The sequence below is a fragment of the Erythrolamprus reginae genome, chromosome 1 (assembly GCF_031021105.1).
Source record: "Erythrolamprus reginae isolate rEryReg1 chromosome 1, rEryReg1.hap1, whole genome shotgun sequence".
Classification (NCBI taxonomy): domain Eukaryota; kingdom Metazoa; phylum Chordata; class Lepidosauria; order Squamata; family Dipsadidae; genus Erythrolamprus; species Erythrolamprus reginae.
Window position 1 is genome coordinate 120689919 of NC_091950.1, and position 27555 is coordinate 120717473.

Consider the following 27555-nt stretch of genomic DNA (forward strand, 5'->3'; position numbering starts at 1 on the left):
GCCAGATTTTATTGGAAAGCTTTCCGAGAGCCTTTTTTCTATGTGATGACAGGCAGAATGTAAGAAATCCATAAATATTGCTTTTGCTTATGGCCTTAGACTGGGGGAAAACCCCTCCACATCCTGATATATTTCTTTGGATTTTGTCTTAAAAGTTAGGGATAAAAATACTTTTTGTCTTCATTTTAATTTAAATACCAGATATAAAGTCTCAAGAATTAGTTTAATTTATATACTGCAATTTCTTCTCCAGGGTGCTACCTGAAAGATTATGACACCTCTGCCTATACATGTACAAATACACACATCTCATTTGATTTAACCTAACGAAAATGCCATGTATCTTGTTGCTATTACTGTTATGAAGATGAGATAGGTAAAAATTGCAGAAATAGATGAAGTGGCTGTGATCACATCTGTCATGAGGTACCAGGTTATTACTAAGGCGGGTTTGCTTTCATGCCTATCTTTAACATTTAAAATAATTAAATGTTATACTTCTGTAATATATTCTAACTTAAATACTGGCTTGCATTCATTAAAAATATTGCTTCAAAGGAATGACATTTTAAAAACAATTAAAATAGTCCTTTAAATTATTATTAAAATGTTAATTCAAATTAATCCAAATGTGATGGTCATTTAAAACTCAGAATAAATTCCACATATCCATATTCCTTCTACATCACTGTGTTGTATATTCTTTGGTACAGGAAATCTACACATTTCTACATAGTCTGGTTTAATCAGACGTGGAAGGAGAAGATAGAGGTCTAGAGAAAATGTAGGGTATGAATCCACAATGTGAAAGACAAAGATTTCTTTAAAAAATATTAAAAAATAAAAATAAATCAATTTTTCTTCAAAAAAGAAATATAAATGCTAAAAGTCTGCTTATTGTGTATTGTATTGATAGCAAAAGATTTATAATACTTGGAAAGCCACAGGCTCATTGGTATCTTACAGCTACATAAATCACTTTATCTTGTTAGTGGTTCTGCTTGTGACTGGAGGGGTGAGATTGCAGCAGCAAGGAAATCCTGTCGTTCTAAACTGAAGAAAAAAGGAATTGGTTTTAATTTTGTTTTACTTTGTTCATCAAATCAATATTACAGTTAGGCAGTGCTTCAGGTTCAAAGCAAAGCGGTGCTTCAAATTACACAGCAGCATGAATGGAGCACTTGTAGACAACTCTGTAAACCAAACACGACTTTTAAGGTGCTGCCACAGCACTTCAAATAGGGTCAACATATTCTCCCAAGTACCTGAGTGCAAGAAAAGAAGGAAAGAGAGAGCCAATCTAGAACAGAGAAACTTCCTGACAGTAACAATAATTAATCAGTGGAATGACTTGCCTACAAAAATTGTGGGTCCTCCATCACTGGAGGTTTTCAAGAAGAGACTGGACAAAATGGTATAGGACGGTGATGGCAAACCTTTTTTCCTCGGGTTCTGAAAGCAACCAAGTGCATGCTATCACGCTGTGCGCATGCCCATCAGTGTTCCCTCTAATTTTTGGGGTGGGGTGGGTGGAAAAGTATACTGTCTGAGCGGCAGTCCCTTTGGGACTGGGCAGCACAGAAATAATAAATAAATAAGTAAGTAAATAAATAAGTAAACAAACAAACAAACAAACAAACAAATAAAAAACCCACCCTGTTTTGCCTCAGAGATTTTCAAAATAAAATACTGTAGTGTGTCTATAACAGTGAGCTCATAATAGGGCAACTCTATCAATATCAAAATGCCACTTAAATAGTTGAGCTAGTTTCAAACTAGATTTTGATTTTCTTTCTCTCTTCCTTACTCCCATTCTTTTTCTTTCTTTTTTCCTTCCTCTCTTTTTTCTATCTGTTTCTCTCTCTTCCTCTCTTCTTCTCTCTCTCCTTCCCTCTCACTCTTTCCCTCTTGGCTTCTGGGCAGGTTGATGATGATTTTTAAGTGAGTGATTGCTCACTGCTCAGCTTAGAGGGAACTATGATGCCCATGGTCATAATTCAATGGCCCCTCACATGTCCCCTTCTTGCGTGCACAACCACTCTTCCCCCGCTCCATGTCCCGACTTGCGGTGGGCCCAGTAGGTCTGTTTTTTGCCCTCCCCAGGTTCCAGAGGCTTCCGTGGAGCTTGGGGGAGTGAAAAAGGTTTCTCCCACTTCCTAGAGACCAAAAACACCCTCCCAGAGCCTCTGAACAAGCCAAAAATCAACTGGTGAACATGCAGATATGCTCTGGAGCTGAGCTAGGGCAACATCTTGCATGCTGGCACACGTGCCATAAGTTCTCCATCACGAATATATGATCTCCTATCATGGGCTGGGGGTTGGACTAGAGCAGTGTGCTGTGAGACATGGTCAAGTGTGCTGCGGGGAAATTAAACATGGGTCCCTAAACTATGGCCCATTTGCCGGATACTGCCCATGGAGGCCATTTATCCGGCCCGCCGCCAGCTGCCTCTATCCAAACATAAACATTCCCCTCAGAATCCCTCCAGCTACCAGTGACAGCAAGAGTGGAGGCACAGGGAACGCTCACTGACCAATCACCTTCTAGGATTCATCCCGACCACTATCGATGAACCAATAGCAGGCTGCCTCTCATCCACACCCAGGAAGATCCCCACTCAGGCTGCCGCGCACTTGCCATTACGGTGAGTAGTTGAAGCTGCTACTCCTCCCCATGGTCCCGATTTCTAACCCTGGGCAGGACTGGAGGTAAATGTTGCCACCACTAGATGAAGCCTCAGCCTCAGCTGGTTATGTCTATCCTGATGGTGTATATAGATATTTGACCTTTTTCTTTTTATAAGAGGCCCCTGCAGAGGGTGATATACAATTCATCACGATGCATCACAATTAGAGTGTCATTTTGTGTCATTTTGGTTGGTGGTGTGCCCCAGGATTTTGTAAATGTAAAAAATGTGCCGTGGCTCAAAAAAGGTTCAAAATCACTGGACTAGAGGACCTCCAAGATCCCTTCAACTCTCTAATACTGCTATTTTCCTCAGAATCCCTTGGCAACTGCAGATGGAATTTCATGATACTGGTGAAATGGAAAAGAACTTTCACACAGCTGCTCTGTTCACATCCTTGTGTGCTCCATGGGCCTTTTTACTCTCAGATTTGAAGAAATGCCCAATCCAAACAATATCAATTTCAGAACAAATTAGTAATATACGCTCCTGTTAAAATCCCAACATAATCTGTTCAATTAAAGGAACAGGAAGTAGAGCTTGGAGATCAATTGCAGGTTCTTCCCCTCTCTTAAAACTTCTGAAAATCATGTTAAAACTGACTCTACCTTGTCTTCAACATTCAGTTTTCAAACTGACATAGATTGTGCACCCCTGCTTTAAAGGACTAAAGAAATGAAATAAAATGGATTTGTATAACATTTGCTCTTGTTTTGGCAGCTCATGGTATACTCTTTCATTATAAACGGATCAATGAGAATAATTTTGAAAAATTGATTCAATGAAGAGAAGAAAGCAAAGGAATCTTAAGAGCTCAATTTTTAATTACTCAGGAATACATTCAGGGTAATCCAGCCAATTAGTTGGAGAAATCCAAAGGGCAAAGAAATCACCCTAGCAAAAACTGTGTGAGGATATAAGCTGGGATGGACACCTGGAAGAGAAAGAAAAAATAATTTTAAAAAATTTCCCCTCTATTTTTTAATGAGAAATTAACTATGCCACTTCCAGGATTTTTCCCTCACTCTATTCTGCAGCATTTCAAGGAGATGAAAGTGTTTCAGATCCTGAAGTTCTATACTCAAGGAAATGCATTCCCTAGATGCAAACTGACTGAACATAATAAAATTTTACATCTGGGTAGAAACAATGTTCAGTTTTCCATGAACTTTAAACATGCAGAAAAAGAAAATCAGGACTTCTGTCAGATTTCTTTATGTCTTCTGATATTTTTTCAGGTAATAGTAATAGAGTTGGAAGGGATTTGGAGGTTATTTAGTCCAACCCCTGGTCACAGGAAACCTATACTAAGGATGTCAGATTTTGTAGATAAATTACAGCCTGCGTGAGCTATAATAAATCAAATCTGGAGGCGATGGAGTAAGTTACAGAAACGGCTTTCAAACGAAGTTACTTTTATTAAGAAAATAACAAAAATAGCTATGCCTGATCCCAGGCAATTTCTATGCATCTTACATTGTTGAAGACTTAGAGAAAGATGGATTCTTCCCAAGAAGAAAGGAAGTGATGCTGGCAGTCCAGGCAGGATTTTACATCATAATGGGTGGAGCTAAACTAACATACACAGAGTTAACTATTTAACTGAATGTCTTTGAATGTCTCTGGGGCTGGCAATACACAGCATGACAAAGGATTCAAGCCACCAACTTTTCTGATCAACAAACTCAGCCACTGAGCCACTTAGTCACGCTAGGTAGTTGCATATCACCTAAACTTTCACCCTACTTTGAAGTTCCTTAAAATGAAAACAATGAAAACATAAAATTGTCTTGTACTAATTCTTTATCAGAAATATTATTAGTGCAAGTTTGTTTAAAAATATAGCACTCCAAACTTTGCTTTTACACTATGCAAATAGTTGGACACTACCCCAAATATCATTTAATTCATTCATTCCAAATGCATGCCTAGACTATGCTCCAATATGGGTTTCATCTGGCAAGGTTGACATAACAAGACACAGCTTTTTGAATGGAAATTAGTATATCATATTTTTCTGGGTATAAGACACATGTTTTTCCCTTAAAAGAGGTTGGAAATTTGGGTGTGTTTATATTCCAAATGTAGCTTAGTCAAAGGTTTTTTTTTCCAGCCCTAATGAGGTGCTAACAATGTTCTTGGCTTCCTATTCCCTTAGAATAAGTTTTCTTTCCCCCAGCTCTAAGTCTTTTCAGGCTTGTTTTCATCCCTACTCCCTTTGAAGAAGGTTTTTTTTTCAGCCCTAACCAGGGGATAAAATAATGTTCTGAAGCAGAACAAACCAAAGATGCTAGCTGTTCTGGTTTCTGGTAGAAATTTAGCTATTACAAATAACTCTTATTAAATGCATTATATCATGAATAAAGAAACTCCATTTATTTCTCTGTTCTTCTGGAATTCAAACACATTTCATGCACACACTTATCTGTTGGTCCGTTATCTCCCTTGACTGCATTTCTCACGTTCCTTCTCCTTCTCCACTTAACAAGATTTATTTTCCTAACAGCATGATTTCTAAAAACAGCAGCCCTGACTGTTAATCAACATAGAATACTTTTGCTTACTTGAGAGCGGCAAGAAAAACATCCATTTTTCTCTTCAGCAACGTTGAAACTCCACCCTTCTTCCCCACTGACCCCCTGACATGCCAAATATATCACTACAGTATTTAACCCATTCCTCTCCTTAATATCTTCTTCCAGACACCTGTTCTCTACATTTTGGGCCCTTCTGAATTTAGGGTTAACCCAGCAAATGTCTGATTCTCCCTCACTAGATCCTGAACTCATAGCCCCATCCTGTGGCTGGCCTCCCACCTGTTCTACTACCTGTAACCCCGGGCCCCCCACTAATTCATAAACACTGAATCCGAATCCTCAATATCTTCATCATCCTCAAACTGACCAGGAGTATGTACAACACTAGCCAGATGAATACCTAGCAGGTAGATTTTTTTCCCCCCTCCTATTTTCCTCCTCCAAAAGTAAGGTGCATCTTATATTCTGGTGCGTCTCATACTCTGAAAAATACAGTATATTCTTTGTAAGCTGGCCCCTTATCTAATTATCTTGTGTTAAGTTAGACATTTTACCTTAATTTTTTGCTACATGACAGATCAGGTTTCAGTAAATCAATTGTGGTGATGTCAGCATTCTTCACCCAATGATGTTTTATCAGTGACAATGGGTTTTCAACATTTCTAATTAACTTCATGTCAAATCTTTGCAACTTTATCATTAACATTAATGAAGCCAGAGTGTTTTGTTTGAAGAAGATGTTATTTCTTCAGGCAGAATGATAAATCTTAAGATAATGTGGTTAAAAATGTGCAAATGGCTTAGGAAGTATGACTGCCAGATGGAAGCATGAATACAAGAAGAAGCTGATAAGAGTGATAAAATGGTTAAAGCTTGTGAAATTGGACTGCTTGGTGGAACTATTCATAATTACCAGTTACTAGATGCAACCAAAAAAAATTGTTAGGGAAGTATTATAATTAATGTAGCCTAATGCTAATTAGCAATATCCAGCGATCAGTGTTCTGTACAGTTGCATGCCAAGTACAGCTAATTTTGGTATGATTGTCTGTATCAGTTGCCAACACAGCAAGTGGTTTTTGATATGTAGGCTCCATCTGCTAGTATTTCCTGGCCGTGCTGGGAATTCTGGGATTTGAATCTCCACATCTAAAAGTTTTAGAGGTTGAGAAATACTGGTGTTCACCAAAGAGAGAGTTCAATCAGACTTCAAAGTGAATTTGGGGCCTTTCAGCTGAATATTTCAAGGTGTTCTGAATCAAGCTAAGAACTTGAAAAAAGAAATGTTTTAGACAAAAGGTTGTCTGTCAACTCCCAGTGTTCCTTGTTATAAAACTTGATGCCTAAGGCTGAGGAAAAAATGTTAAAATCCAAAACACTGGAAAAAAACCACTATGTGCTAGATAGGTAACAAATAAACAAATTTAAAATATGCATTTTAATATTTAATTAATAACAATGCATATTAATTTTTAGTAGTCATGACCCAGCATCTACCCATATTCTTGCTCCAACAACTTTGATACTGTGTTCCAAGGGTAAATGCAATATGTAGAATCTAAGGAAGACCTTGCACAACTTTGAAATCTGGTATACAGTAGTACCTCTATTTAAGAATGCCTCTACTTAAGAACTTTTCTAGAAAAGAACCGGGTGTTCAATATTTTTTTGCCTCTTCTTAAGAACCGTTTTCTTCTTAAGAACCTGAGCCCATTCCCCCTTTAATCCTGGCCATCTCGGGCATTTCTAGGCAGCAAGAGGAGCCTTTCGGTGGCGCTTAAGGAGGCTTTGGCAGTCCAGAGCAAACGAAGCATTTTCCTTTCTCTGGACGCTTGGACAGGGAATAAACCTCTGCCAGTGCCCAGAGAAAAGAAATGTTCCCTTCGCTCTGGGCAGCCGAGGAGTCACCACAGCGAAGGAAAAGCACCGGCTACAAAGTGAACAAGCAAGAGGAGAGAGGAGCCCTTCAGCATGGGAAGGAAGAGGCAGCAGGTAGCAGCAGCAGCAGCCAGTGTATGGGAGGCAGCCTCACGCCAGGTGTATTGGAGGCGTCTGCTGCTCCTCACCGCCTCAGAGTCCCACTTTTTTTTAAGCCTTAAAGTTTTTGATTTTTTTTATTCCCGTCACCTTACCTTCTTCCTTCAGCAGCGACTCTCCTTGTCCTCTTCTTCATCCTCCAACTCCCACCCAAATTCCAAGCTTTTATTCCTTTCCTAATGGGTTTGTATGCATTATTTGCTTTTACATTGATTCCTATGGAAAAATTGCTTCTACTTAAGAATGTTTGTACTTAAAAACCTGGTCACAGAACGAATTAAGTTCTTAAGTAGAGGTACCACTGTATAAGCAAATAAAATATGTAGAATGAAAATATAGCATAAACAGATATAATTGATTCTAGTGTTATTTTATATGGAATACTTGTATTTAATATTTTCCAAAGATGAGGAGAACGACTTAGGGTAAGTCCATTGTCATCACTGTCAAATCATAATATGTATATTCAATTAGGTAAGTCAGACATAATTGACTGAAGAGACAAATCATTTCATCAAATCTTGATGCAGTCATTTATAATCTGAAAGCCAAATAGATATTTTCCTGCTTATCCTTCCTTTTTAAGGCTACAGAGAAACATGATAATCTCCATTTTAACATACTATTTCCTTTTATTTCTTCTTCTTCTTTCTTTCTTTCTTATTTACTTTTTATTTACTTTCTTTACTTATTTACTTTCTTTCTTATTTACTTTTTTAAAGGAAAAGTATAGGTTGGTTATCTTGCATATATCCATTAACTTATTAATTAACTTATCTTAAAATATACTACAACATTGTTCCTATAAGCTGTTCTATGTCTATGTCTATGGGTGTCAAATTTGAGGCCCCAATGCAGAAGAGCAAGGAACATTGTCTTGATTCCTCCCTTGAAGGTATAAAGATAAGCTGCATCATTTCCATTAGCCTTTTGTTCAAGGCAGATGCTTGTGAAAATGCCTACCTAGAGGGCAATGGGAAGGCAGCAAAGCTCCTGCTTTGATGAGGTTTAACAACCATGCTGCACCTCCTGTAGGAAATGTGAGCAGTTTACTTTTCAGAAAAGGCTCACAAAGATATTTGTAATCAAGATTTCCGAGTGCAAAACATCTTTTTTGGCTTTACACAGTCCACAGTACACAAGGGGCGTGCATAAGTGTACCTTTGTGCCTACCGTTCCTGTCCAAATGTCTTTTTTATCTTTTCTATCTCTACTTTATACTTATATTATGTTAAACATGCTACAATACAATACTATATTTGTATGACAAATAAAATAAATTGATTGATTGATTGATTGATTGATTGATTGGATGGATGGATGGATGGATGGATGGATGGATGGATGGATGAATAAATAAATAAAATTTGTCCTGCCTTTATGAATTTTGAATAGTCTTTTAGATATAATTTATCTTCTATTTATTCAGTTTAGAGAAACAGCCATCTATTGTAAGATTATTTTTTAAATCTTAAAATCGCAAGTAATGAATATGTGAAACCTCGGGGTTTGTCTTACTGGGGGTGGGGGAGAAGGTTCTGGTGGGGGGGCACCACCACACTCCGGACATGCACAACACAACAGGCCACCTGATGCTCAGTTGTGCACCCCGGATGCCCATCAATCAGCTGAGATGTCATCTGGAGCCAATGCTCAGCTGGATACCCAGGCCGCTGACACTCAGCTGTGTCATCACCTGAAGCCAGGCGAGCAATTTGCAGGCAAGGCCTACATTGGTGGAGAGCATGGCCTGCCTATATAAACCTGCTGGCGGTGACTGCTCCCAGCACTGATTTTAATTCCGGATTGCATCTGTTTTGTAACCAGTGCTTTTTGGAGCTCATTTGTGTGCCCGAGTCCAGATTATTAAAAGCCTGTTATCACCCATCTACACATCGTTGGTGTTTGTACTGCTAGTGTAGGTCCAGAGTTTGGACAATGTGAGACCATATTCATCTTCATTTGCAGGATTCATCTGTTATATGGGCTTTTTACACTTGTTATGTTAAATTTTGAGAAGAAATATTTGTATTATTAAGCTGTCAGTTACATAAACTATAATTATGTAACTATAATTATTAAAGCAATACCAGGTCTGGTGAGGTGGCATTTTCCTCAAATGTTTCAATAACATAGTCAGTCGTAGGAAAAGCAAGTAGGATGCTTAGATGCATAGCTAGAGGTATAACAAGCAGGAAGAGGGAGATTGTGATCCCTTTATATAGAGCGCTGGTGAGACCACATTTGGAATACTGTGTTCAGTTCTGGAGACCTCACCTACAAAAAGATATTGACAAAATTGAACGAGTCCAAAGACGGGCTACAAGAATGGTGGAAGGTCTTAAGCATAAAACGTATCAGGAAAGACTTAATGAACTCAATCTGTATAGTCTGGGGGACAGAAGGAAAAGGGGGGACATGATCGAAACATTTAAATATGTTAAAGGGTTAAATAAGGTTCAGGAGGGAAGTGTTTTTAATAGGAAAGTGAACACAAGAACAAGGGGACACAATCTGAAGTTAGTTGGGGGAAAGATCAAAAGCAACATGAGAAAATATTATTTTACTGAAAGAGTAGTAGATCCTTGGAACAAACTTCCAGCAGACGTGGTTGGTAAATCCACAGTAACTGAATTTAAACATTCCTGGGATAAACATATATCCATTGTAAGATAAAATACAGGAAATAGTATAAGGGCAGACTAGATCGACCATGAGGTCTTTTTCTGCCGTCAGTCTTCTATGTTTCTATGTTTCTAAGATTGACATGGTCCCCATGTTTAAGAGCTGGTGATGGAACCAGATTAAAATCATGCAATCTACTTCTTACCTATCACCCACTTGCTTGGCTGCTTCTCAGATACTCATTCTGCATCCTATAGTATACTGTATGATTGAATGAGTCTGACACAAGTGTGATCATTTGCTTATCAGCAGTCATGCTGGGAAGATTGTGCCAGGAATTCCACTTGTTGCAATCTAAAGTTGGAAGCTGAGTCAAAGGAACTGTATATGATATCTGATTGAATGGCATTTGATTGATGATATGTCAAGAAGTAGAGAAGACTTGAAATAAAATGTCATGATAAATTTGAAGAGGTTGTCTTTTACATCAGCAAAATTATCAAACAGCGTAAAATATTACATGCAAGGTAGAGAGGATTTAAAACTAAAGAATTTTCATCTTTGCAGCTTAATATCAAAATCATTCTTTGTACCAAGCTATCTTGATTTAGTTTGCCACATTTTTACGAATGGAATTGGATGTGGCATATTAAATATAAAGGTAGTTGGTTATATCTAAGAATTTGTTCCACTAACAAAATGGGATACATTGTAACTGAACTTTTCAGCTTTAACAGAGTTGGAAGGGACCTTGCAGGTCATCTAGTCCAACCCCCTGCCCAAGCAGGAGACTGCCTCTATCTAGGATTGAACTCAGAACCTCTTGATTGTGAGGCAAGAGCTCCAATTCTAGGCCACAGCAGCTGAACTTACAGTATGTGGACATAGTACACTTTTCTAGCTTATATAATCAGAATAGAGAAATCAAGACATTAAATCTCTGCAAATGTTTTCTTTTCCAATGGAAAAAAGAATTGTGTCATTATAGTGCCACTCTGTTGAGAGCTTAAGATTTGGGTCAAAATCTAATGAAAGCTGCAGTATTTTTTTTTTCTCCTCCTTCTCCTCAAGACTGTAATAAAAATAAAAACCCACCCCATCATGGCTTCAAAATCTAAGGGACTGGTTTTGACAAAACCCCAAACTAGAAATTAAATTATTGGGAACATTTGGGACCCCTTCACCCAACTTCAGCATTTGGAATACAGTCAAGGTTTTTGTTAAGGTGTGTGCAGAGCAACCCTTGAGTTATCAAGAATATGCACATACAATGGGGTATTTCAATAGACGTGCAGTAGATATGAGTAATTATCCAATCTCACACACAGAGATACACAGTGTTTATTTTAAGAAACAGAGCAGGCCAAATAAAATCCAAGTCATACACATTCAAATCAGTCAATCTTTAGAAGTACAATAATCTTTTTACCAGTTTGTCTTTGCCATATACATTCAACAAAGCTATTACATCTTACAAACACATCAGAATAGCAGAACATAATACATATCACTATCAGAGTCAAACAACAGAAAGACAAAAGCCATGCTCTCTAGCTCCCTCTTATGGCAACATGCAATACTACAGTAATCAAAACATACATTTTAAAGCAATCCATACAATCATATATTGTTGGCTTGTTTATATATTACCAACTCAACCCTTTGGACATAGTGCTAACATTTTTTTAAGAGAACGGAGGAGATATAATAATTAAGAGTAAGCAAAATATTGAACAGCATCTCCTAATGGAGAAGAGTGGTATCAGACTGGTAGAGAGAGGAATAAAGTTCTAAGTGAGCTATGCAAGCTCAGGTGTCAGAAGGAGTAGACTCTTTGGGGATATCGGGTGTTGAATGTTTCCCAATCTACTCAGGAAAGAATTAGGGAAGGTCATTTTTGCTTCATACTTAATATTATCATGTCATTTATCAAAATACAACAGACTGTCAATTTAGGGCTTACTCACTAGGGTAAATGGGTTAATGGTTTCAAAATTTTCTACATATGTTTTCCTCAGTATGTCCTTCAGACATTTTCTTACTCCTTGGTTTGACATTATGTTACACTCAGACATTTATCTTTTCATGGATTATTAACTTTTACTTCATGTGTCAGAATTTGTCTTGTGTCAGATTCCTCAAACCCAATTGTGTTCCTTTCTTCAGGATAGTGTAATGCTCAAATTATGTTACTCTAATCAAAAAGACACTTCTATAAATGAACCTTCCAGACTGTCTACCATTTATAATCACTGCTTTATTTTCTACAATAAGAACAACATAAGTAATACATGAAAGATTTGCCTGCTTTGAAAAAGAGGCAGCTCTTTCATGGCTTATCAGAAAAATGGACCCAAAATGGATTTTAAGTATTATTCTTCATGCTGAAACAAAAAAACATGTTTTCAAGTCAAATCCGATTGTAGCCTCAGTATTCATATCTTTATGAAATTAATGATGCAGGTCTCCAATCATATGGCATAGAACTATGCCTGTATTAGACAAAACAATATTATAAATATATTTATTTATTTATTTATTTATTTATTTATTTATTTATTTATTTATTTATCAGATTTGTATGCTGCCCCTCTCCACAGACTCGGGGCGGCTCACAGCAATAATAATACAATGTAAACAAATCTAATATTTAAGTTAATTTTAAAAACCCCAATTTAGAAACCAATCATACATACTAGCATACCATGCATAAATTTTATAAGCCTAGGGGGAGGGAAAATGTCAATTCCCCCATGCCTGACGACAGAGGTGGGTTTTAAGGAGCTTACGAAAGGCTAGGAGGGTGGGGGCAACTCTGATATCTGGGGGGAGTTGGTTCCAAACGGTCGGGGCCGTCACAGAGAAGGCTCTTCCCCTGGGTCCCGCCAAACGACATTGTTTAGTTGACGGGACCCAGAGAAGGCCAACTCTGTGGGACCTAACTGGTCGCTGGGATTCATGCGGCAGAAGGCGGTCCCGGAGGTATTCTGGTCCGATGCCATGAAGGGCTTTATAGGTCATAATCAACACTTTGAATTGTGACTGGAAACTGATCAGCAACCAATGCAGACTGCGGAGTGTTGGTGTGACATGGGCATATTTGTATTATCTTCAGGAAAGTTGCTTCTAACCTTATACATATTAGGAAAAGCAGTTTAATCAATGTTTCAGAATAGCACTGATAATGTTATCTAGTTTGCGTCATGAAACATCTGAAAGAAAATAAACAAGCTCAGAGAGTACCAAGGACAATCCCCCCCCCCAATTGTTTCATTACTAGTAGATAAAAATTGATAATAAGCTATAGTTTGCATGCCATTTTAAAACTGAACAGATAGGGTGCAAAATCTCATTTTCTACAGGTAACCTTGTTTCTTGTATCTTTATAATTCATATTGTTTTATTTGGTTTCCTAGTTTGATTTTGTTTGCTTGTTTAGTATCATATGACCTACACTGTGTTGTATCTTCCGATTCATGATGAATGCATTTTATGATGACCATGATCATAATGTATCACTTATAACTTTTATGTACACAGAGCTTATGCACCAAAGACAAATCACACTTGGCCAATAAAGAATTCTATTTTTTCCATAAAAAACATGAGGGATAGATGAAACTGTCCAGATATGTCAATTCTCTGATACTTTCTTTTATCATCAGTATCTAGTGGAAGGTCTACCTGATTTATCTTCTGCTTCCTTCTTTCAGAATGTCTACTATACAGGTAACCAACAGATCCATGTGGGTGTTCTTAGTCCTACCATTGATGATGATGACAACAGGTGCCTGGTCGATGTGAACAGCAGGCCAAGACTTATTGAATGTAGTTATGCCAAAGCCAAAAGGATGAAGCTTTATTGGCAATTTACTCAGGTATTTTTTTCCTCTCCTCCCTTCTTCTCTTCTTTCACCACTCCCCTAAAAAAATCCAACATGGATTTTTTTTTAAATCTAAGAAAAAGAGGTTCTTGGGGTTCTTTACAACAGCTGGTGGAAGATGCTTTCAGTCATAAAATAACAAATGATGGTTTTTGGTGTTGTTTTTTTTAACAAACCCTCAAAAGTTACTCTTAGTCTGGACAAACAGGAACCTATCTTGGATGATGTGAAAAGTGAGGTTATGCTTCTAGGCTCTTTTTTTTTTTTTTTGACATGGGATCAGCTATCTATGTCCAGCATTCCCCAGGTCACAAAGACAAAGAAAGAAGAAAGTTTAACCTTTGTATCTCCAGCCTTCCCTGGAGCTCCTTCAGCTTCCTTGTGTAATTTACAAATCTGGGCAAGGAAGGATCTAATCCAGGGGAAATTTAGCCTGATAAAGCAGATTCCCTACCTCAGACATTTCTGTGCTGTATGGAAGACACTACAATGCAATAGATGGAAGTAGGCCAGTGATGAAGGAAAATGGCAAACTAAATTGTAGATGATCAGTAAACTTTTGTATTGTAATCATTTTAGATTACCAGGAGGCCTTACAAGAGAGAATATTCTCAAATGAAGGAAAATTGGCACCACAGGAGGTGGGAAAGAGGGTAGAAATCTGATTTGAACACACTGACCATGACACTTCCCTTTTGGATTTTTATCAATGTACTACAATGTAGAGGATTATGTGAAGAATCACTACAGATCAAAAGAAATGTCTGGAAGCTCTCCATCTTCCTAATACAGTATTCTCAGATAATAGACCTGAAGAGAAAATGAAGCTCCTTCTTTTGTGTCCTGATGATAAATTGAAAAGGCAATGGAATAATTGAAATCATGCTATTCAGAAAGGATTGTTTTGCTAATATGCAGGGTAATTAACATATTGTTGCTTCCGAAGATTCAACAGGATGCAAAATGGGCTTGCATGTGACAAGCTGCAAAGAATCTGATGAGAGTAATTGAAGGCTAAGAAGGAAATGTGTACACCGTGTTTTTCTTTGGTCTAAGGAAAGAAATATATCTCTCTGAAAAAGAGGATATCCCTCTTTTCTATATCCCAAACAGTAATGGGTTCTAAACCCATTGATACCAGTTCGCACACACGCACAACGCTTCTGCGCAAAAGCATCCAGGGCAGGTCGGTGGAGCATCCCAGACTAGTGGAAGGAATGTCCTGGGTGGGAGTTATTATTATTATTATTATTATTATTATTATTATTATTATTATTTATTAGATTTGTATGCCGCCCCTCTCCGAAGACTCGGGGCGGCTAACAACAATATAAAAAGACAAAAAGAAAATCTAATATTAAAAACAATCTAAAAAACCCCAATTTAAAAAACCACTCATACATACTAGCATACCATGTATAAATTCTATAAGCATAGGGGGAAGAGAAATTTCAATTCCCCCATGCCTGACGACAGAGGTGGGTTTTAAGGAGCTTGCGAAAGGCAAGGAGAGTGGGGGCAACTCTGATATCTGGGGGGAACTGGTTCCAGAGGGTCGGGGCCACCACAGAGAAGGCTCTTCTCCTGGGTCCCGCCAAACGACGGGACCCGGAGAAGGCCAACTCCCACCAAATGACATTGCTTAGTCAACGGGACCCGAAAAAGGCCAACTCTGTGGGACCTAACAGGTCGCTGGGATTCGTGCAGCAGAAGGCGGTCCCGGAGATATTAATAGATAGTAGGGATAATAGGGAGTCCTAACAATCCTGTGAGATGAGAGTGACTGCCTCAAAGTTTACCTAGCTGGCTTTCATGCCTAAGGCCTAAAACACATGCTTGGGTACAGCACAAAGATCTTAACTATTATTCGATAGCTCTTAAAAAGGAACTTTCTTAGTAGCAAATACAGTTTTAATGGCTGACTGGGTTTTACATTCCAGGGCTTAGCAGCTCTACTATTATTAAAGTGCTTAAGTGCCCCATTACAGCCAAAGTAGCTGATAATGAAAAGCATGTACGCAAGTGTTGAATTATATTTGTTCTTTGTGCCCAGTGTAATGATATGCGGGGAAGATCTTGACATTGGGCAAAGAGATACTACCAACAGAACAGTCGGATAAGAGACAGGATAGCTTGCAACTAAATAAATAGGTATGGCAAGAAGCTTAGAAGAGATCCTCCCTGGTATCTTAGGCTGTAAAGGAGACGGGTAGGATTGTACATTCAGACTTGCAAGATTTTGATATTGTAACTTTATACTATCGTCAGGGCTAATATCAGTCTTGCAATACAATCCTCAAGTACAATCTACAAGTCTGACAGTACAATCCTCCCTGAAGTCAAAGAAAAAAAACATTGGTATGTATATTTACATGTTATACTGCACCACTTCTTTTTCATCTCCATGCATTATAATGCTGCTTGATAACCAATAACAGGATGTTCTGTGGTAAGAAGTCCAAACATTTTTGTAACTCCCAACAATATCAAACTTAATACTGCCTCATAACCAGGCAAATGGCTTGTCAATCCTAAATAAGTTTATATAACAATAGAAGCAAATATATATAACTCCTATTTGAACTTGGTTCTCTCTGAGCTTCGTTGGTTTTTTGCACATGTTTCATTACCTAACTAGATAACATCTTCAATCTCACAACACAATAAAAAATCTCATAGTTTTAACTGGGAAACTGTATATAAATAGAGAGCAAACCTCACACCTCCTAGTACTAATGATGTGACTTGGCCAGGTAATGAAATGTTTTCAAGCAAACAACCAAGCTCAAACAGCACCAAGGAGTCCCACAATTCAATATGTTTCACCATTTTCTCCTGTGGTTCGTGATTGTTCCTTAGAAACAGCCTGTCAAGCTGAAATATTGTTCATCTCTTTCTAGTTTGGGAGTTAGATAATAGAAATACAAGGTTTAAAACCAAAAATGAAGGGATAAGGTGTGCTTTCAATTGATTTTCTCTCAGGCTCTTTGGAGATGCAATCCCAGTGCATCTTGTAGTTATCAGATTGGGAAAGGCCCAGTCAATTGTAACATACGGCATTTACTGCTTCTCCTCTGAGCTTTCAGGTAAATGCCAAATATTTGTTAATCACATTTTGGTTTCTGAAGTTATTCCTACCTCATATTCCTTTGTTCACTTTCTCTTACATGCTGAGATTACATTTGAATTGCCCTTGCTAGAACTGATTGCAAAAAAGTTAAAAATCGAAACAATGCCAGCAAAGTTTCTTTGAAGTTATGTGGGAGATTTCAGGGAAATCACTGTGAACAATTAATATGGCACAAACCAAATCAGGTTAGCTAGTTTGTTATTTCTTGCTGCACAGTTTTTGACATACTTTAGAATAGAATAGAATAGAATTTTTATTGGCCAAGTGTGATTGGACACACAAGGGATTTGTCTTGTGTATCCAATCACACTTGGCCAATAAAATTTCTATTCTATTCTATTCTAAAGTATGCCACAGAGGTCTTCAAATTTAGCAGCTTTAAGACTTGTGGACTTCAACTCCCATAGCTGGCTGAAGAATTCTGGGAGCTGAAGTCCACAAGTCTCAAAGTTGCCAAGTTTGGGGACCTCTGCTTTATGGGAATTTCTAAAATCTAAATAACCTAACATTAGACTTTGATTGGCATCATACTTTACTAAAACATTCTTGCTGAACATATCTCTAGCACTTTCCACGTCCAAAACTTGAGAAGGATAGGTGCTTTGTAGCATGTTTATGTCACTTAAGAATTTATGCTGTACAGAGTGTTTTCAGGCTTTAATGGATACAACTGATTTGGAAGCCAGATGTTCACAAGCATCTGTTTGACAATTCATGCTTCAAGAAAAAGCTTTGTGTCTAATGTTTCGACTCAGAGTGCAGTCTCTCTTGAGAATTGAGGTCATGGGCATGGCAGAAGGAACTCAATGTTTTCAGGCAGTTTCAGACCGTGGCAGCATTTTAGGGGTGAAACGGGAGGGGGATACAAACAGAGAGATACCTAGGCAATAAACAGCTTATCCAATCACTATTTTTAATCATATATCCCATTTTGAAAAAATAATAAAGTAAGAAGTAACATACTGCATAATATTGCAGCTGTTTAAATTCAAAACAACTACGAACATAAAAACATTAAAATGGTTAATATGCCAACAGATGCTCAGTGTTCAGACAAGGAAGAAATGATGAAGAGAACTTTTAAGAAAGCCAAATAAAAAGAGCTTCTGACTTACTGTGGTGTAGAACTATCCCACATTGCTGCCTTATATTATGGAGAAGTGGTTGAAGGGCTTGAGGGTATTACTTATTTGATTTGGCCTTGCAGCACAACTAGCTGTTAAATTATTTTTCTTTCTCTGAGACATAGCAGGACGAGGTTGAGAGGAGAGCTCCCAATGCCCACCAGCAGGCCTGAAATGTTCACCTGCCTGCATCCCTGCAGGTTGCCTCCTCTAAAGGCATGCTATGATTCAGAAACAAGGCAAGTCCAGTTCCTGTAGGAAAATTATTATGGGTGATTTCCATTTTAGTTTGTCATCCAACGCGCTTCCAGTAAATTCCTGTATCCAGATCATAGCACAGCCACCATTCAGTTCAATTAGGAAAAAAGGAAGGCAGGAAGGGGGGAGAGGAAGGGAAGGAGAGAGAGGGGGGGAGGGAGAAAGGGAGAAGGGGAAGAAAAATAGAAAGAGAGAGAGAGAGAAGAAAGAGAAAGGAAGGAAGGAAAAGAAAGAAAGAAAAAGAATGAAAGAAAGAGAAAGAAAGAAAGAAAGAAAGAAAGAAGAGAGTAAAAGAAGAGAGAGAAAGAAAAGTTGAATTTATTTATTTATTAACCAGTGGTAAACATCAAAATATTAAAATGACAAAACCAGAAGACAGAAAACATGCAAAAATTGATAAAAAGGCGGAGGACTCAATAACAGCTATCTACATTATCTATATCCAACCTTATCCTTTTTGTGTATATAATATGGTAAAATTGAGATGGAAAGTAGATTAGTCTAGCCTCCCTTTTATTCCGCACATGAAGAAAAAAGCAAATTTGATGGAAGCAAATTTGGTGGGACAGAAATTATGTATCCGACAGTTCCACTGCTAGAAAACATTTAGGGTGACAGGCTGGCTAAGCTGAAGAGGAAGAGGGACAGGCAGCCTATGGCCAGTTGCCTAGAATCAAATCAAGATATGCAGACATGGGCCAGGGTGAAGCCCGTGATTTGAGTGCAATGTAAAGAGCCGGGAAAACATGGGGTCTCAAGAAAAAAATATTTCCATTCTTCAGTACAGTTTTCCATATCAAAAAGAGGAGGAAATAGGTAAAGAAAGCTTACCCCTAACTGCATTGCCAAGACATAACATTGCACAGAGGCTCCCATAGAACATTATATGGTTATTATTGTCAAGGATCAGTACTATCCAAGATAATATTCCATTTCCATATAAGGTAAAAGGGCTGTGAGCATGCAAAGAAGTCATACTGCTGAGTTATAGTGACTAGACTGTAACCTGATTGAGCTAGAACAGAATAAGAAACAAGGCAACTTTGCAGTGGGTTGTTCTGGGTGTTGCAACTTTGCAGTGGTTGTTCTGGGTGTTGTAGTTGTGGTGGTTGGTAGTGGTTAGTCTTGTGGGTGGACTGGTTTACTGTATCCTGGTTTATAGTTGTAGTAAAGTACTGTACTTTCTGTAAATAGAAGAATATTTTTGCTACACTGAAGAGTAAAACTTGTTTTTTTTATTATTTGTTTATTTATTTATTTATTTATTTATTTATTTATTTATTTATTTATTTATTTATTTATTTATTTATTTATTTATGTAATTGGATTTGTATGCCGCCCGTCTCCGAGGACTGTTAATTATTTATTGGATTTGTATGCCACCCCTCTCTGCAGACTCGGGGCGGCTAACAACAGCAGTAAAACAGTACAACAAAATCCAATACTAAAAAAGCAGTTAAAAACCCATTATATAAAGACCAATCATACATACAAACATACCATACATAAAATTGTGAAGGCCTAGGGGGAAAGTGTATCTTAGTTCCCCCATACCTGGCGGCAGAGGTGGGTTTTAAACAGCTTACGAAAGGCAGGGAGGGTGGGGGCAATTCTAATCTCTGGGGGGAGTTGGTTCCAGAGGGTCGGGGCCGCCACAGAGAAGGCTCTTCCTCTGGGTCCCGCCAAGCAACATTGTTTGGTTGACGGGACCCAGAGAAGACCCACTCTGTGGGACCTAACTGGTCGCTGGGATTCGTGCGGCAGAAGGCAGTCCCTGAGATATTCATGGCCAGTTCCTGCTGAATTGTCTGCATTCTTCATCGGTCTCAGTTCCTGAGTTCCTGTGTCACACATTCCTGTACCTAGCCAGTAGCCAGTAGCTTTTGAATGTAACTTGGACAGTTATATGTTGTATTTGTGGGAGGTGATTGAGAGAATGCTATGGGCTTATATATTATGGAATTTTAAAATTGTAAGCTACCTATCATGTCTGAATTGGGTTCAGCGGTAGGTTGCTCCTGGTTCGGCCCAGTTCTGTGAACTGATAGCAGCAGCAGCGGGAGGTTCTGCCCACCTGCCCGGGATGCTCCACCCACCCTTCTGGGACACTTCTATACATACGCAGAAGCGTTGTGTAGGGGCAAGCGCACATATAAACCAGTAGCGAAAGCATTGAGAGCCCATTACTGATTGGGTTGTCACAGAAGCTTGTTTAATAAATAAATAAAATTGTATCTATAGAAAATTCTTGACTTAAAGGACTAATGGAGGAAGGGAAGTTGGGTAAAGCAGAATGCCTATTGAATCATTATTGGATTGACACATATTTATAGGCTGCATTTTATGCACATATTAAATATCAACTTTAACATGCTGAGAAGTAAAAAGTGTATGAACTGTTGCATTTGAAATCTATTAAGCTAAGGTCCATTAAACTTAATCGCCATTGTATTGGTTCTTCAGTGTTTTGAGGAGGTTTCTGTTCTTAGTGAACTACAGAAGATAACCTTCTTGCTAGACCATGTTGATAATGATATGTTAGGAATAGAAATCCATGCAAGCATTAGAAAAGTTTAGAAAAATAACCAAATACTTCAGATCAGTTCAGTCTTTTGATCATATGGCTCAATATAGAATCATCGAACCATAGGACTGGAACAATCCTTAGAAATCTTCCAGTCCAATCCCCTATAACAGTGATGGTGAACCTATGGCACGGGTGCCACAGGTGGCACACTGAGCCATATCTGCTGACACATGACCTAGCTCAGCTCCAACGTGCATGTGTGTGCCAACCAGCTGAATTTTGGCTCATTCAGAGGCTCTGGGAGGGTGTTTTTGGCTTCCAGAGAGCCTCCGTGAGGATGGGGCAAGCCTTTGGAGCCTGGGGAGGGCAAAACATGAACCTACTGGGACTGCCAGAAGTTGGGAAACAGGCTGTTTCTGGCCTCGAGAGCGTCTCTGGGGGGAGAGGGGGGAGGGAAGCTATTTTCGCCCTCCCCGGGCATTGAATTATGGGTGTGGGCACTCGTGCATGCACAGAAGTACGCATTCACGCTCTATCAGAACCTGAGGAAAAAAATAATCACCATCACTGCTCTATAAGGTTAAGGGTTTTTATACCATCTTGGACAAATGGTTGTGCAATCTGTTCTTGAAAACCTCCGGCAATGGAGTACCTGCAACTCCGGAAGGCAAACTATTCCGTTGATTAATTGTTCTCACTGTCAGGAAATACCTCCTTAGTTTTTAATTGGAAGTCGTTCTGACAAGCTTCCACCCACTGTTTTTTAGCCTGCCCTTAGATGTTATAGAAAATAAATCAAGCCACTTTTCTCTGTGACAGCCCCTCAAGTTTTGGAAGACAGCTATCATGGCATCCCTAAACCTTGTCTTAATTAAGCTAAACACCCCTAGTTCTCTAGATTGTACAAATTATCATCTTATCATCTTTATTGCACTTCACTCTTTCTTGAGCCCCAGAATCTTTTTTTGTATCGTGGTGACCAGAACTAGACACAATATTCCAAGTATGGTCTCACTACTACACTATAGCGATGGGGTTAGAGACAAGGCCTTGCAGGATGCTAGGCTTTGTCACACTGCCTTCAGAGTGTTTATTCCTTTTTATACAGTTTTCCAAGCAGCAAAAGGTAGAAGAAAGTAACAGCATTTTTACTGGTGAATTCTCCCTGCCAATGCTTAAGAACATCCTGCTGATACAACCTAGATGAAATCACGTACCAGTCAGGGATAATGTCCTAAATCATTCTGGTTATGTGAACTAGGTGAGATCACGTAGACGTGAGAGGCCCATTAGAGGTAGGCTTCACATGGCCTCTATCTCTACACTATAGAAGGGTACTATCACTTCCTGTAATCTTGATACTATGCTATCTCTTATGTTCATGCAATCTAGGATTGCAGTGGCTTTTTTGACAGCTACAGCACACTGCTGATTCATAATTAAGTGGTGGTCCATCAGGACTTCTTTTGAGCCAGGTTCTGCCTATTCTATACCTATATATTTGGTTTTTCCTGCCTAAATACAGGACCTTACTTTTCTCACCACCATACCACATATTGTTGGATAGGGCCAATGCTCACCCCTGTCAAAATATTTCTCAAACTTGAGTCCATATTCCATGCTCTGGCTGAGAGCATCTCTTCAGAAGCCCTAATATCCCTCTGATAAAAGGTGGTCAGACCTTTGCCACCTTTCTTACATTTTTTTACCCCCTTCTCCACTTTTCCTACAGCACAGGCATTCCACGTGTGACATTTTAATTACAAGATATTTGAATGCACACTTGACACTTTGAATTATTGGTATATTGCAAAGACATCTGGAAGAACTGAGTTCTACAGAATTTATCTCTAATTGTTAAATATGTGGTAGAATGGGAGGGTAAGGCTAACTTGCAAATTTGCCATCCTTCTTTGATACAGAAGCATCTAGCAAATTATTAAACTAAATTGAGGATCTATTTAATATATTTCTATGCTGTACATAATAGGCTTCTTGTGGGTATATGGTGACAGTTCCTTAGTTGAATAATAAAGAGATAGATTCTTATAATAGCTTCAAATAGTGCAGAAGGTTAAATGTGATAATTACAGCCTTTCACTTGATTTCTTGATTGTGGTATAACTTTAACCTTAGTACTTCAGTCAGGCAAGCTGGGGGGGAAAAGAATTATTTGAGTCTATAAAAATATTCAGTGAGATAATTTCATAGTTGCTTTCATCACCCACACCCACCAAAATAATCAACCAAATTGCAGTTTGTAATTTATACTTGATCAGTCCATCTCTTATTCCTGTTTGTCCAATGAGTATGAGATAGCTAGTACAACAATTTGGTGGTAATAAATAATAAAACCAAACAGTTATGGATAAGGCTGCCAATAAAATACTAAGTTAAGATATTGCACAAGTTATTTCTTTGACACCAGTCAAATATAGACATATATACTATGCATAATTGCACGCCATCGTTTTTTTAAGTATCCAACATTAATGCACTTCTACTTTTTTATTTTCCTTTATCTTTTTATCTATAGAGCAGCTTTTGTCTTAATGGTGAATAATAAGACTCAACCTTGAGAATCTGATTTAATACAAGGGAGAGGGAGTATACTTTTCTCTTTATTTCTGAAAATGAGAGGAGAGTAAGATTAAAATTTATTATACTAGTAATAATATTATTATTAATATATCTAACTTAAAATAATAGCAGAATATTCAGTGTAACTAACAATTTAGGGTAAGATTGATAGTTCTTTTCCCAGATAAATAATTTACTTTTCCCTTTGTTCCACAAGTCATCCATATCCCCTCCAGCTATGATATGAACTCCCACCAACTCCTTTTATATGACATGGCATCGGGATGCTTTCTTTGTCTCATTTGTAGCCCATACTGAAAGCAGCTCAAAATTTCTTTTAGCTGCTCCAGTCTTAAAATAGTGCTTCCCCTCTTCTCCTGACCTAGTTTCTATGTGCTTCACTGATGTTGGGGTTGATGATGTGATCAAAGGCTGGGATCTGCTCAGCTCCTATTGGCCACTTTAGACTGCTACAAAAATGTGCCTCCCTTTCTATCACTGACCATTTTTCCTTGGTTACAGGGAAGACCAGGTAGCCTTCCACAGACTAGTTGAATCAGATATGTCTTTTAAAAAACTTGTCCTTATGTTCAACCATTTATCAGTCTTTTGAGAGGTAGATCTGTATTGTAGAACTTGATTTGCACTGTTTCATTCCTTGGAATCCCACAAGTGTAACATTTGGAGAAAGACGAGTTGGGAAGTTCAGTCCACTCCTTGGGAGCTTCCCAGGAACAAGCCCAGGAAAGATCCATTCCTGCCCCATAGAGCATTAGGGTAGGAAGTGAAAGTGGAACTTTACTTTTATATTTGTGTTGGTGTCTCAACCAGTGGTGGGTTTCTACCGGTTCGGCCAACTGTTAACAGCTGTGGTGGGAGGCTCCACCCACCCAGACATCATTACAGATATTCTGTGCATTCACAAAAGCATCACACATGTGCAAAGCACATGCCTGCTCCCATTCCCGAACCAGTAGCAAAGGTAAGTGAAAATCACCACTGGTCTCAACATAGCAATCCAAATTGAGCATGATGGACAGGATCACATGAAGGGAAAGGACGAACAGCTTTGCTTTGCACATTGCTTGCACCCTTGTGGGTTACTTGGCAGAATATTGGTATTAACATGTTGTTTAATTAGAGTCTTTCTCATTGGAATGTTATTTCCATAAAACAGTTTACCACCTGTGTGCAATGTTTTAAATGAATTATTTTTAGATGTTGATCTTTTAAAATAAGTACCAGAAGAATTACACATTGCTAACTCAATGCCAGCCACCAACATTGTATTTTTTTAAGAATATCCAACAGTGGAAGTTTAGAATTTTATCTATTCACGTTTTCTAAAAAAGGCAGATACAAATCAGTAAAATGAAAAGGGTCACTGGATTCATTGGATGATTATAGATGAGACTGAGAACATCTAAAGGACTCAAAGTGCAGAGGGGAGAATAAAGTCTATCCAATTTTCAAATTCTCCCCAAATTGCTTACATAAACAAAAGTTTGGAATCTCTTTGATTAAGTAACTAGAACTACCATGAGTTGAAAACTGATTTTTAACTTAAATATTGACTCTGTGTTTTCACTTTCTCCACTTTTAAAAGGGAGGTCCAATCCAGAACAGAAAATCCAAACGTTGCCTGGAGTTGCAGGAAAACAGCGACAATGAATTTGGATTCCAATTAGTTCTCCAGAAATGCTCTGGCCAGCACTGGTCTATAACGAACATCCTGAAAACCTTGCCAACATAGACTTTGGAGTGGGAGAGGAGATCTTCTCATTACTCTTCTTGCTACCGTGTAGCAAAGTTTTGCAATGACACCTGCAGTTCCCCTCCTTGTTTCATTTTTGTCCCGAGTGTGTGAGTGTCCGCTTGAGAGGGCTGAGAACAGACACTTTTATTTCATAATGGCATTTTCATGTGATTTATAGATTGATTCTGAATGGCAGGTGATGGTAGAATATGTTAAAGTATTTTGCAATTGTACATAGGGGGGAAATGGAAAATATTTATAATTCAGACAATAAAATTTTATTGTATAAAAATATAATAGTCTCTTAGTTTATTTAACCGAGGTAATCCAGCTATCTATCATAAGAGCAATCTATGTACTTAATGGATATCCAGTTTACTTTTTCTTTTACTTTTTCATGAGAGCATTTAGTATTTTATAGTTCCTTTAGCCCCTCTTTCCTTTAAGTAGTCCCCATTTGTTTTCTCTTCCTTCTAAGTACAGTTTACCAATATTAGTGCATTATTCAGGTAACTTTTAAACCTATAACAAAAGCACATAGAGCTCCTCCATCAATTCTGTACATTCATTAAGGGAAAAGGAAAAATCCCTTAGCATTCATAGAGTTTCAGTTAAGTACTGAGCATATAACTTATCTGATTTTAAAAAAATACATTGACTAATTACATGTAATTTCCTTTTACTTAAAAGTCTTATATTAATTACTAGAACTTTCATACCACTCAAGAGACTTGTTTTACCCAAAGCATGGATTTGCCTGCTGGTTCATGGCGTTAGAAGCTGGTTTCCACAGAGAAATAATTATGTAACTTGAAGTACAAAATGTAGAGTAGGAACATTTTATATCCTCTTCCTGTAGGCAGAGTAGAGGAATATAGTTATACTTGTCTAAATAAATGTAGCAGAACACATTTACTTTATATCAAAGCATGGTACAATTTTACACAAGTTTATTTTGAAGTAAATCCAATCAATTTAAATCCAATATTTTCTACCTTGGTAAGTGTGCTAGGATTGCTAGTCCATTTTTAAAAAAACAGTTTTATTCAGAGTAAATCATACTAAAACAAATTTCATCAATATTTTTATTTCAATTTCTATTCATTTCTCTCCCTAAATAATTCTTGCGTCTTTGTCTTAAAATATTTGCATTTTTATAATTGTCCCCAATATTAAGTTTAAAGATTTGAGAACAATATTTCTATTTTTAAAAAAAGACAGTTGTGACTTATTTGATATTTATCAGTATTTTCAAATAATATTGAACTATCCCGGTGCAATAGAAACTACTCTGAATTTGGAAGACCATTAAATCTCAAAGTGTTTTCCCCCCAAAAAAACATTTGTTCTGATGTGGCTTCATATCTTTTATAAATGGACATATACATGGGTGTTCATTATATGTGCTATCCTTTTTACACTTAATACAACTTTTTAAAATCATCTGAATTAGTGATGATTCAATCCACCTCACCCAACATTCTCTTTAATGTAATACTATATCAGAAATGATCGTCTCACTTCTCAAACTGTAACTATATCAATATTATAGAAGATGTCTACCTTAATTCTTAAAAAATACTTGGTATGTTGAAGGGTACAATAAGAAATAGTAGTGTTCCAGATACATTACTGTTGTTCTTCTCTAAAACGTATGGAATGAATGAATGAATGAATGAATGAATGAATGAATGAATATAGTGAATGAATGAATCTATGAGTCTAATCTCTCCCCCCCCCTCCCTCCTTCTCCCTCCTCCCCTCAACTATAGCAAATAGGCAGGGGTGGACTGCTTCATCACTGCCGGCAGTGCATGTGTCTGCATGCAAGATTCGGCTTCTGCGCATGTGCAGCAGCTGAACCTTACCGCCCCACTCAGAAAGGAGAGCAGCTTGTTGGGGAGATGACGTTGCTCCCGCTTTGCTCACTTGCCAGAGTCTCCCCAATGACCTGCTGTCCTTCCTGGCAAGTAGGTGAAGTGGGAGCTACGTAGTCTCCCCAACAAGCTGCTCTCCTTCCTGTAGGTTTCCCTGCTGGCAGCTCCTGGGTGGGATGGACTGCCACTACTGCCACCATGCAGGAACCCAGCCCTGTGGCTGCCGTCAAAGGCAAAGGCGCTCTGTTTAGTCTGCCAGAAAGAAGAAATCTGGGACTAAATAGGGCACCTTTGCCTTTGCTGCAGCCACGGTGCTGGGTTCCTGTGTGGTGGTGGTGGTCCATCCCGGACAGGAGCTACCAGCGGGAAGAACCTACAGGAAGGAGAGCAGCTTGTTGGGGAGACGACGTGGCTCCCACTTCACCTGCTTGCCAGGAAGGACAGCAGGTCATCGGGGAGACTGGTAAGTGAGCAAAGCAGGAGCAACATCATCTCCCCAACAAGCTGCTCTTTGACAGCAGCCACAGGGCT

At 38.4% G+C, this 27555-nt stretch overlaps 1 protein-coding gene across 2 annotated transcripts in view; it reads left to right on the plus strand.

Annotated features, from left to right (window-relative positions):
- Positions 1 to 25441, plus strand: part of GALNT18 (polypeptide N-acetylgalactosaminyltransferase 18) — a 424313-nt gene extending 398872 nt beyond the window's left edge. For both annotated transcript variants that reach the window (XM_070735536.1, XM_070735544.1), the window contains exons 10-11: positions 13602 to 13766; positions 24998 to 25441. In XM_070735536.1, coding sequence (XP_070591637.1) covers positions 13602 to 13766; positions 24998 to 25144 — 312 coding nt within the window. In that variant the 3' untranslated portion in view covers positions 25145 to 25441. The remainder of the gene's footprint in view (positions 1 to 13601; positions 13767 to 24997) is intronic.
- Positions 25442 to 27555: the final 2114 nt, after the last annotated feature.